This window comes from Suncus etruscus, chromosome 6, assembly GCF_024139225.1.
Source record: "Suncus etruscus isolate mSunEtr1 chromosome 6, mSunEtr1.pri.cur, whole genome shotgun sequence".
NCBI lineage: Eukaryota > Metazoa > Chordata > Mammalia > Eulipotyphla > Soricidae > Suncus > Suncus etruscus.
In genome coordinates this window covers 80,779,495-80,791,129 of record NC_064853.1, presented here as the reverse complement: position 1 = coordinate 80,791,129, position 11,635 = coordinate 80,779,495, and the positions used below count along the sequence as shown (strand labels likewise).

General features: G+C 46.0%; 1 protein-coding gene across 1 annotated transcript in view; it reads right to left on the bottom strand.

Moving 5' to 3' along the window:
• Positions 1–389: 389 nt before the first annotated feature.
• The window catches only part of JAG1 (jagged canonical Notch ligand 1), a 35,831-nt gene continuing 24,585 nt past the window's right edge, over positions 390–11,635 (bottom strand). Inside the window, exons 11-25 of the mRNA XM_049775804.1 lie at positions 11,091–11,264; positions 9,460–9,610; positions 8,118–8,282; positions 7,489–7,602; positions 6,939–7,052; positions 6,745–6,858; positions 6,501–6,617; positions 6,028–6,055; positions 5,492–5,577; positions 3,977–4,090; positions 3,338–3,447; positions 3,022–3,249; positions 2,691–2,822; positions 2,077–2,227; positions 390–1,390 (exon numbers count right to left, since the gene is read on the bottom strand). Of these exons, the coding sequence (XP_049631761.1) occupies positions 933–1,390; positions 2,077–2,227; positions 2,691–2,822; positions 3,022–3,249; positions 3,338–3,447; positions 3,977–4,090; positions 5,492–5,577; positions 6,028–6,055; positions 6,501–6,617; positions 6,745–6,858; positions 6,939–7,052; positions 7,489–7,602; positions 8,118–8,282; positions 9,460–9,610; positions 11,091–11,264 (2,256 nt within the window). The 3' untranslated portion in view covers positions 390–932. The remainder of the gene's footprint in view (positions 1,391–2,076; positions 2,228–2,690; positions 2,823–3,021; positions 3,250–3,337; positions 3,448–3,976; positions 4,091–5,491; positions 5,578–6,027; positions 6,056–6,500; positions 6,618–6,744; positions 6,859–6,938; positions 7,053–7,488; positions 7,603–8,117; positions 8,283–9,459; positions 9,611–11,090; positions 11,265–11,635) is intronic.

Here is an 11,635-nt window from a genome sequence, read left to right as displayed (position 1 = left end):
CTGCCTCAGTCAGTCCTTAGAACGTGCTTTAAAGTGATGCTACTGAAGGTGTTTTCAACATCTGCCATCGCACAAAAAAAGTTTCCTCATGTTCCAGGCACATCCTATTGTCTTAAACTAGTTTCAGACACCTTAATTTTGGCTTATAGGCAACACGTATTAAGAAAATAAGTTTGAAAAACAAAAAAAAAAAGTAAAGCCTTACGCTTACAATGCTATAAAAAACCTTCAATTCTAAACACATACATATAAATAAAAAGGAATGATGTTTTAAGGCTCTTGATTATTAAGTTAATAAATCAAATATACACAGTGATTAATAAAAAAAGAATTATTTACAGAACTATACAGAAGTCTACCTTTGACACATTTTTTTCCTCTTTAAATTCTTCATTTTACCAGCAATGGCTGACCTCAAAGTCCCCCGCCCCCAACAACAACGACATATAATAAAAAAAATAAATAATAAACTCATTTGTGATAGTTGCTGTGGTTCTGAGCTGCAAAGGCACTTTTAAATCCAGAACTACTTGTACGTCATCATAAAACCAATATACAAAAACAACTCGAGTCAATAAATATAAATAAAACTATGATCCTAAGACTGCATCACCATCAACATCTGGCAGAAGAGGGGGGTCGGGACCGAGGGTCCGGGCCTTCTCCTGGGAGCTTGATCCATTCTGTGTGGGCTGCAGGAGTGCGCACCAGGGCCCTGGCCGCTGGCATTTGCATAGCTGTGAGACGCAGCACTTGGTTTCCCAGCCAATCGCAGAGACTATCACTGCCAGTGTAAGCCAGCTTGTCAAAACTTAAATTAACACAGGAATTCTAAGTCAGTAAGAGCCTTAGACTGGGCGAGGACATGACAGATGAGGGAACCACAAGCCCCAAGCGCCCTCACACTTGACCTAGCAGCACCCCGAGGTCTGCTATACGATGTATTCCAACCGATTTAAGCTCTGGGCACTTTCCAGGTCTCTGTTGTCCTGTTTGTTTGTCCAGTTGGGGTGTTTGGCTGGTGTGCTATTGGGGGGCTTCTCCTCTCTGTCTACCAGCGTGTACGCCGGCTGTTTGGCGAATCGGGCTTTCTGCTGGTGCTTATCCATGTCATCCTCTTCCACCTCCGAGTTGTGTGTCCTTATTTTGGACATTTTGGAGTTTTTGTTCTCGTAGTCCTTGATGGGCACCGTGTTGGCGCCGTGCTTCTCGATGGGGTTTTTGATCTGGTTCAGCTGCTCCCTCACGTTGTTGGTGGTGTTGTCCTCAGAGGCAGAGCGTGCGTGGCTGCCGGGCTTCCGTCGCCTCCGCACACACCAGTAGAAGGCTGTCACCAGGCAACAGATCCAAGCCACGGTTAACACAGAGCTCAGCAGCGGGACCAGGAAATCTAGAAAAAGGTGCCCATGGGCACAACACCAGTTAGTGCTCCTGAAAGAGGGGAACAAGAGAATAAAAGACTACCAAAAGCCAGTCTCCTGTCCTTGGTCCCTGAAAGGGGCACTGTGGGTACAAGTCCCTATGCACAACTGCACATTGTCACTTCACAGCTGAATGAGCAAGTGCTGGCACCAGGGCCCCTGAGACCAGGCACTGTCATGGGACAGCCAGGCAGGGAGGCGACTGCAGGCTCCCAGAACAGGCCTGGATATTTCATAGACACATCACAGCACAGGCTTTCTGTGTGAATAGAGCCAACGTGACAGAAGGGTAAGTGCCCGGTTTCTCAGCTGGCTAAGACCATGAGACTACCAGAGTGTAATATCTCCAGGAAATACCACCAGCATGAGTTGTGACAGGACACCAGAAGCCCACTTTGTGCTGAGTGGTACCTCAAGTTCATGGCTAGGGGCCACCCTTGGCCTATGTGATTAGTGTAGAGAAGTTGCTGTGCAATTGTGAGCCGTGCACACTGCCTTCAGCTCCCACAGTAATGAAATGGGAAGCTCTGTGAGGAGAGAAATCTGATCATCCCCCATCTTGGGGTCACTACTTGGACCTCCTGGTTCTTTGAAGGAGAGATCCCCACTGAACAACCTTCGTAGAAAGAGCCTGTTCCCACCCTCAGGCACTTACCTGTTTCACTCTTCAAAGGACGTTTCTGAACCCGAACTTCTGCAACAGCAGCAATCACTGAGCTGTTCCCATCGCGTTTGCTAACTAAATCTACAATTTTGTCTGTGATTTCCTTGATAGGGTTTCCATCTTCGCGTATATCTTCAGCAGACTGGAAAATAGAAGAGGGGTTAGACAGAAGGATCAGAGCAACCTTGATTCAAAACACACACCACACACACACACACACACACACCCACCCACCCACACACACACACCCACCCACCCACCCACCCACCCACCCAGAAATGAGGCTCTTTCCATCTAAGCAGCAGGGCTTTTACTACATTTCTGGTCCATCTAGATACTAATTGAAGCCTATTCATCAATGTACTTAAATGGGAAGGGGCTCTGAGGTCAAGGATAGAGCTCAGACATGGGGTGCCAAAACTCAAGTATGGACCCCACCACCATAGTTTCTATGGCACTGCAGATCCCCAGCAGTTTGGCCCTATTGGGCCCTCACATCAAACCGTCCAATTCAATGAGTGGACTGAGAATCACAGGGAGAAGCCCTGTCGGCCCTGAGTGGAAAGATTACCAAAACACAGAAAAGGAAGAGGCATTTTACTCACAATGGCCACGTGGATCTCATTATTTGCAGTCAGGGAAGGCTCACACCCAATGTAGATTGAATATTCAGCAGAAACATTCTTCAAAATGTTCAGATTTCTCAATTCACTACAAATGTGTTCCGTGGTAAGACCCTATAATAATTTTAAAAAATCCACACATTTAAGAAACTGGAAGAATATGTAAAGGCTGATATATCACTGGGCCCTGGGCTACCTCCATACTTCCTTTGGCTATAAGACAGGAATTTGGGCTTAAGCTATTCTAGCTTTGACACACATCCACCTCCACAAAAACAAACGCATCATTCAAAGAGCAACAGTAAATCCATACCGGTGACATCATCTCTTTGTTGAAAGTGAAGGTGATGTTGACACAGTTGTCATGATAGTCAGAACTACACTTGGTCTTCACTGGCTGGAGGCTGGAGGACCTACATTCACCCACCCCTGTGCAGGGGCGGACAAAACACTGGTCTTCCAGGATGGGCAGGCAGCTCTGTCCGCTAGGGCATTCACTGTGTCCTTTGCGTAGCAGGCAAGGCCGGGGGCCACACCAGACCTGGTGAGACAGGCGATAATGGGAAGCTGAAGAGAGATGCCCACCATGACTATGCAGAACCCCCAGGCCAGAGGCGCTCTACTCATACCTTCGAGCAGGCAACCCTTCCATTCAGGCACTGGCAGGTATTGCAGTCTTCATCCCACTTGGCTCCTTCTGAGATCAGACTCCCTCTGACCAAGCAAGAATTCCTTGCAACTGAAAGGTGGGGATGTGTAAGTAGAAGGCATTCCCTGTCCTGTTTTTCTCAGCGCCCCACTCCCTCTGCATTAGGAAATGATTAGACACAGGTCCTTTGCTAAGGGATAATACTGCTCTCCTCCCACCATAGGTAAACATCCCTTTCCTCCCCTTCGCAGCTAGAGGACCTGCAGAATTTCTCAGAGGGGAGTTGGCTTCCCAAGTGCCTGCCAGGATTACAAGAGCCTGCTCCAGATACAGCTGCTGATGCAGGAAGAATGAAGTGCCAAGCACCACTGATGCATCACTCTTCCTGCTCTGTTTGCCATGAGCAATATGCATAAATGCTTGCAGCAAGAGCTTCCGAGTTCAGGGAAGGTTGGTGACAGTGCACTGTTATGGGACTCGTGCATAGTTCACTAGAAGTGAACAGCTGCCCTACTGTTTTGGAGTGCTCTCAAGGTTTCCTCCCCACAGGGGTCCTGTCTGTCCACAGTGTCATCCCACTCCACAAAGTACAGGACACAACTGGGCCAGGCTCACTCACCTTCTAGGCATTTCACACCACTGTACCCTATGGGGCAGATACACCGGTAGCCATTGATCTCATCCACACAGGTTGCCCCAAAGTGACAGGGAGAAGACTGGCATTCATTGATATCTAGGAGGAATAGAATCAGATTAAGCACCCGTAAATACGAAACAACAATGTTTTCTCCAAGTTTCTACAGAGAGGAAAAGAATAGATACTGGGTATAATTAGCTGGGTAGATTTCCATCATCTATTCTTGCACCCTAATAAATAGGTACCTGAAACCTAAAAATCTCTACCCTTCTGTTAAAAATTTGACTCACAGAATAATTTCTGGTGATAAATTTTTATTTGAGTTTGTTCCTTCCTGCTCTGACTGAATTTTGAATATTCTGCACAAGTTGTGAAAAGAATGATGAGGGAGCAAATATTTTAGACTTTGTGCAATGTAATCTCATCACAGTTATTTGATCTATTCAACACTGTTCATAGCATGAGATATACATATATGAGTTAAAGTAGCTCTGTACCAATAAAACTTTATTTACAAAATCAGGCACAGGGCAGATTTTTGACTTCCAGGTCCATTGTTCCTGAGACAAGAAATAAATTCAACACTCTCCTGTCTGGGACTGAAGTCTCACCAATCCCAGATTTAGGAAGCTCAAGTGGCAAAAAGATTGCAGATAATACTAGTACATGCACATAAAAACATTTTTTTTCCTTTTCTTCTCTGGGCTGGTGGGCACACCTGGCAATTCTCAGGGGTTATTCCTGGTGGGGCTTAGGAACCATATGGGATGCTGGGGATCAAACTCAGGTCAGCTGTGTGCAAGGCAAAACACCATACCAATCCCTCTGTATTATTGTTCCAACCCCTCATTCTTTTAAGGACATGCTAAAAAGCATCCTGAAATATTGTGTTTCCACACCCTAGTACCTCTTTTAATTTTAATATTTCTTCAGGGTCTAATTAGTCTTTGAAAATCATAACTCTCAATCCCTTACAATCAAGTTAGTACTGTCCTTTGCCAACCAACCTCCGAGCTATCAAACTTTCAAGCTATCAAACTGATAGCTCCTACCTATCCTCAATTTCATTATCAGTTATAGGAAAAAACATTCTTTGTCAAAAACCTCAATGGCAGTATCTTCAAAAATCTGTGGCTATGCCCCTCTGGAAAGGACCAGTGATGACCTGGGAATAGCTTGCCAGGGACATCTTAAGCCCATCTGTTATTTGTTGATTGGGGGAGGGGCACACTTGGTCGAGCTCAGGAATCATTCCTGGCTGTGCTTGGGAATCCTATGTGGTGTCAGGGACCAAATTCAGATCTGATGCATGCAAAGCAAACTCTCGACCCTCTGGCTCTCTCTTGCCCCATCTTAAGCCCATCTGGAGGCAAAAGATTATTTGCTAATCAGGGATCACAAGAACTGTAGTGCTAAGTGTGGGAAAGATGAAAAGTCTCAGTTGAGAGGGAATGGGTGAAGAAAGTTATGGGTAAACCAGCTTGGGGTAGTCCTTACTTATTCTGCAGTCAGGTCCAGCAAAACCAGGAGCACATTCACAGCGGTACCAGTTGTCTCCATCCACGCACGTGCCACTATTGTAACTAAGAAAGCAAAGATGTTTCCGTTACCAACCTTTAGGTACTCAACTATGGCTGCCAGAGAACTCACAAAGAGCCCGGCAGGTTCCCAGGGGTGCCTCTCACTCCAGTCCACATTCAAAGAGCCTGACAAATACTGATGCCTGGACCCCACCCCCAGAGAATCGAATTTCACAGGCACTGAGACTTCTCAGAGCTCCCATGGTAATTCCCACACACAGCCCAAGCTGAGAATCTCTGCTCTAAATGAAGACACAACTCAGCTAATTAAAGTCTGGTCCACAGACCAGCCAACTGGGCATCGCCTGGGAGCTTGTTAGAATAGCAAGGTCTGCACCCCCCCTTCCCAACCTCACAAACCAGAAGCTGCATTTTCAGTAACATCTCCTGTGATGCCCACACACATGCTAAAGTAATACCCAAACAGAAATGTCAACAAGTGCTTATGCTTACCAGGGATGAGGACTGCAGTCATTGGTATCTGCAAAGGGAAAATAAAAAAAGACAACTTAATCATGAGACTGTCCACAGGGAAAGCAATCTTGGCAGCCCCCACACTGCTCTTTATTCCCAGAATCCCCACATGATAATAACATAGTTAACACCAGCCAAATACACCCAAGACCTCTGCTCATTTGGAACCAGGCCTGCATCACACTTTGTTGCATTTGCAGTCAGACACATGGACACAGGAAGAGGCCCTGCCTGGCAGGCATAGAGAAGAGAAGCAGAAAGGCTGCCTGGCAGTCCAGAGCTGGGAACAGACACCATCTGTATCCACTTATCTGGGGGAGATTTTCTCATGCCCAGGTCAGGACTACATCCCACCCATCAAGGCCTTCCAAGAGAGAGAGCCACATGAGACAAGACAGACATGTGAGTCCCTGGGGCTAGCAAGATGGGCTCAGGGGGCTGGGGACACTCACTTTGAGTACACAGAGGTCCTTCCCAGCCTTCTTTGCAGACACACGTGAAGGCTTCACCGTTGACCACACAGGTGCCTCCATTGTGGCAGGGGTTGGGCAGGCAGCTACTGTTCCGGGCTATAGGACAATAGCACACAGAAACAGGGTCTGTGAGGTGTCAGGGAGACTGGGAGGGGGGCAGGGCCCACAGTGACCCAGATAGAGAGAGAGTAGGCTATGGTGTTCAGGGGGACAGCCACATTACCTATGTTACAGGTGGTCCCTTCCCAACCTCCAGGACACATGCACTTGAACGCATCCCCTTCATCATAGCAGGTGCCACCATTGTTGCAGGTGGCCTCATCACACTGGCTGTCACCTGCAGGAAGAAGATCTCAGTGTGAGCATCTGAATAGTGCTGCTTTCAGGAGACACCAAAGGCCCTGTCTACACACTTACGTGAGTGGCATGTCTTTCCTTTCCATCCATTCTTACAGTCACAGTAGAAGTCATTGACCAGATCACGACATGAGCCCCCATGGTAGCAGGGGTTCTGGCTGCAGTCATTTATGTCTAGAATGGAATAAGAGACCCAGCATATGCCAAAGAGCTCAGCCCGGGACACCCCAACTTCCATCTCCCATGTTCCTAACACCAGGACCCTTGCACAGCCACCCATTTCTAAGAGTCCCAAAGAACCCCAGGTCCACTAGCTTATTGATACCACAATTGGGCAAGACAGAAAGCAGTTCTCAGCTTCCCCCACCAGAGAGTGAGATTATGCCAGTAAGCGATGGACCAGGAAGATCAGGCCTTTCAAGCAGGTTAAGTAGGATCCTTCTCTAGCACCTCAGTGTCATGATTCCCAATCATTCCTCCATGAGGAGGGAGTACCCATCTCCAGAGAATTCTATCAGAATCAGGGGCCTCCCACATTGGAGAAGGATCTGGCCATCCCACCACTTTCATATATCCCAGGCCTATTCTTCCACAAAGGTCACAGACTCACTGGTTTCGCAGTAGGCCCCTTCCCAGCCATCACTGCAGATACACTTGTAGGAATTAACACCATCGATGCAGGTGCCTCCATTTTTACATGGGTTGCTCTCACAGTCATTAATATCTATAAAAGGAAGAGAAATAAAAAAATAATAAAGCCCAAAGCTATTATCTTGTTTGCTTGTTTTTTGGGGGGTATGGTTGAGGTCATACTGGTATTCAGTGGATATTACTGGCTCTGTGCTCAAGCTCAAGGAGTGCTTGGGGACCAAATGCCAGTGATCAAATGGGTCAACCTCATTTAAGATGTGGTACCTTAACCCACTATACTTTCTCTCCAACCAAGACAATTATTCTGTGGGCTTCCCAGCATCCTTCAGAGAATATGTCCTCTGTCTTATTCAGGCTCTCATTCATCTAGTTGGTGGGAGCAAGGAAAGCAAGGCTACTCAATCTAGTGAAGATTATACAACATCCTGAAATACATGTGTCAGCTAAAAACTAGTATGCAAAGCACCGCCTCAATCCCAATTTTAGATGCTTGGTATAGTGCTAAACCTTCCCTTATTTTAAGTAAACCAAGCCAACCTGCTACACTGGGCAGGGCCATTGTACCCCATTCCCCCACATGGGTCTTACTTTCATGGCAGTATGTCCCAGTGAAGCCTTTGTTGCAGTCACAGGTGAATTTGCCTCCTGACTGGCTCTTGCATTTCCCATGGGGACCACAGACATTGGAGGAGATGTACCGGACCCCTTCGGGTGTGTCATTGGAGGCCATGGCCACAGTACAGCTGTCAATCACTAGGAGACAGATTGAGTCAGTATGCAGTCAGGAACCCACAAAAACAGCTCTCTTAAACCAAGCCTGCCCCTCTTACTGGACACAGCACCAGCTAACGAGAATAAGAGGCAGCACAGGGCCGAGACAGGCAATGTACCATGACACAAATTTCAATACTTTGGGGGAAAGATTTGCTTTCTGTCTAACACATTTTCTCCCTAAGTAAATGAGAAGCCTACATATCTGTGAGCCTCCATCCCTCATTTTTTTTTGAAAACAGGGAGTGCTTCTGGTATATACACAAACAATGCTTAGGATCCCATGTGGTGCAAGGCTCTAACTCCTGCATGTTAAATATGTGCTCTGGATCTCTGAATCATTTCTCCAGCCCTAGTTTATTTGTTACTGTTATGTGTGTCTAAGCCTTTTTATTTTTCTTGTAAGGCACTAGGATTTACAAAGTTACTCACTATTGTGTTTCAAGCATACAATGTTCCAACACCAATCCCATCACCAGAATCAACTTTTTGCTAAAAGGGATCAAAATCAGGATTTTGACTTTCACACATGCAAGTCAAATGCTCTACATGTGGCCTGCATCCCCCTGGTGGGTCCCTTTCTTCCTCCTTTTGACATGCTCCCAATTGAGTAGATTGGAAGAAAAACCAGATTTACTTCTTCCTACTTAACTGTCACCAAAGCTAAGACTGACCAGCAAAGGAAGTGAACCATACTAGCTCTTCCATTAGATGAACAGCCAGGAGCCATGCATGGCTATTGAAATGGAGAGTAGGTTTCTAGTCAGCATGGTCACAGTCACAATACTCCACAGCCACATACACTTGTGACCACCACACTCAACAATGCAGCCACAGAATGTTTCCATGGGGACAGAAAGTTCTTGCTGACAGGATTGCACGAGGAATCTATCTCAATATTGCCCATCAGCTGCATACCCTTCCCCTCCAGAACAGAAATGCTGACTGGATTCCACATTTCCTCCCCCAGACTACTTGCACACAGTTTACCCAGAGGTGGACTTGGACAGAGTGCTTCCATGTGTCCTGGTGCTGAAAACATTAAGGACTTTTTCACTTTACCCACCTAGATTACATCTAGGTGAGTCTCTTAGGGGACCATAACATCTGAGGCAGGATAACAAGCCAGAATCTAGGAGGAAAAACAGGAGGTAGATACCTTCACAAGGGGTGGTCCGGCAATGGTCTTTAAGATGGGAGCAGTTCTTGCCTTCATAGTCCTCTGGACACTTGCAGAAATAGTCGCTGGCACGGTTGTAGCATGGAGCACCATTCTGGCAGGGGTTGGGCTCACAATAATCAATGTCCAGCTGCAAGGATCAGAAACAGAGATGGAAAGAGTAAGAAAGATGCAATTCTGGGGCCGGAGTGATATGATAGCACAGCAGTAGGGCATTTGCCTTGCACACAGCCAGTTCAGGACTGTGGTTCGAATCGCAGCATCCCATATGGTCCCTTGTGCCTGCCAAGCACAACTTCTGAACACAGAGCCAAAAGGGACCCCTGAGCTCTTCAAAAAAAAAAAAAAAGAAAGAGAATAAAAGAGAAAAGAGAGAAAGAAGAAAGAGAGAGAGAAGGAGGGAGAGAAAGAGTGAGAGAGAAAGAGGAAGAGAGAGAGAAAGAGAAAAAGAAAAAGAAAATAGAAAGGAAGGAAAAGAAAGAAAAAGAGAGAAAGAGAGAACGAGAGGGAGAAAGAGAAATAGAGAAAGAAAGAGAAGAGAGAAGAAGAAAAAAGAAAAGGAAAGGAAGAAAGAAAAAAGAAAGAAGACAGAAGGACAGAAGGAAAGAAGGAAAGAAAAGAAAGAGAAAGAGAAAGAGAAAGAGAAAGAAAGAAGGGAAGAAAGAAGGGAAGAAGGGAAGAAAGGAAGGAGGGAGGGAGGAAGGCAGGAAGGAAGGAAAGAAAGGAAGGAAAGAAAGAAAGAAGAAAGAAGAAAGAAAGAGAAAGAAAGAAAAAGAAAGAAAGAGGGAGGGAGGGAGGGGGAGGGAGGAAGAAAGAGAAATAGAGAAAGAAAGAGAAAGGAAGAGAAAAAGAGAGAGAAAGAAAAAAGAAAGAGGAAGGAAGGAAGGAAGGAAGAAAGAAGGAAAGAAAGAAGGAAAGAAAGAAAGAAGGAAAGAAAGAAGGAAAGAAAGAAAGAAGGAAAGAAGGAAAGAAGGAAAGAAGGAAAGAAGGAAAGAAGGAAGGAAGGAAGGAAGGAAGGAAGGAAGGAAGGAAGGAAGGAAGGAAGGAAGGAAGGAAGGAAGGAAGGAAGGAAGGAAGGAAGGAAGGAAGGAAGGAAGGAAGGAAGGAAGGAAGGAAGGAAGAAGGAAGGAAAGAAAGAAAGAAAGAAAGAAAGAAAGAAAGAAAGAAAGAAAGAAAGAAAGAAAGAAAGAAAGAAAGAAAGAAAGAAAGAAAAGAGAGAGAGAAAGAAAGAAAGGAGAAAGAGAAAGAAAAAGAAAAAAAAGCAATTCTATCATCACAGGGGCAGCACACACTGGAACCAGACACCTTCAACTGTGTTTTAGGAAAAGACCCAGCAGAAAGAGTCCAGATCCTGTCTAGATGAGCAACAGAAAACAAGGCAGCATTTGAGAGTCCAAGCCCAGGACAAAGGAGCACAGTCCCATTGACAGGCTCCTGATGCTTTGAAGAAAATCACTCATCAGTTTCCTTCCACAGTGTTTGTCTCAAAGAGGACAACCGTTGTCAATAGGAATATTAATAGACTTCCAGGACTCCAAATCAGCAAGAAGCCAGGGAAAAAAAGATTGGAGGAAACAGCCATAAAAATCACAAGTTCTACTACTGCTCACCTGGCAGAGGTTTCCTGAGAAACCAGTGGGACACAGACACTGGAATTTGTCGATTTCATCCTGACAGTGACCCCCATTCAAACAGGGGTTGCTGGCACATTCATCGATGTCTCTCTCACAGTGGTCGCCTGCATAGCCAGGTGGACAGATACAGCGATAACCATTAACCAAATCCTAGAAGAGGAGAAGGAGAGGGAGAAATGCATGCTTTTTTTTTTCTTTATTACAGGGCTTCAGTGGCAAAGCACAACTGTTGTTCCACTGAATCACTATCTTTTGGGGGACAGGGGGAGCAGGCACACCTGGCAGTGCTCAGGATTAACTCCTGGCTCTGCACTCAGGGATCACTCCTGGTGGGGCTTAAAAGACCATATAGGGTGCCGGGAATTGAACTCAAGCTGCCACATGCAAGGCTAGTGTCCTACCCTCTGTTCTGTAGCTCTGACCATGATTTCCTATCTCAAACAGCCAATGCTCAGCCTCTCAAAATGCAATCAGAGCACAAGGCCTACTTTTAAGAAGACTCCCAAGAAGCTGGGGTCACA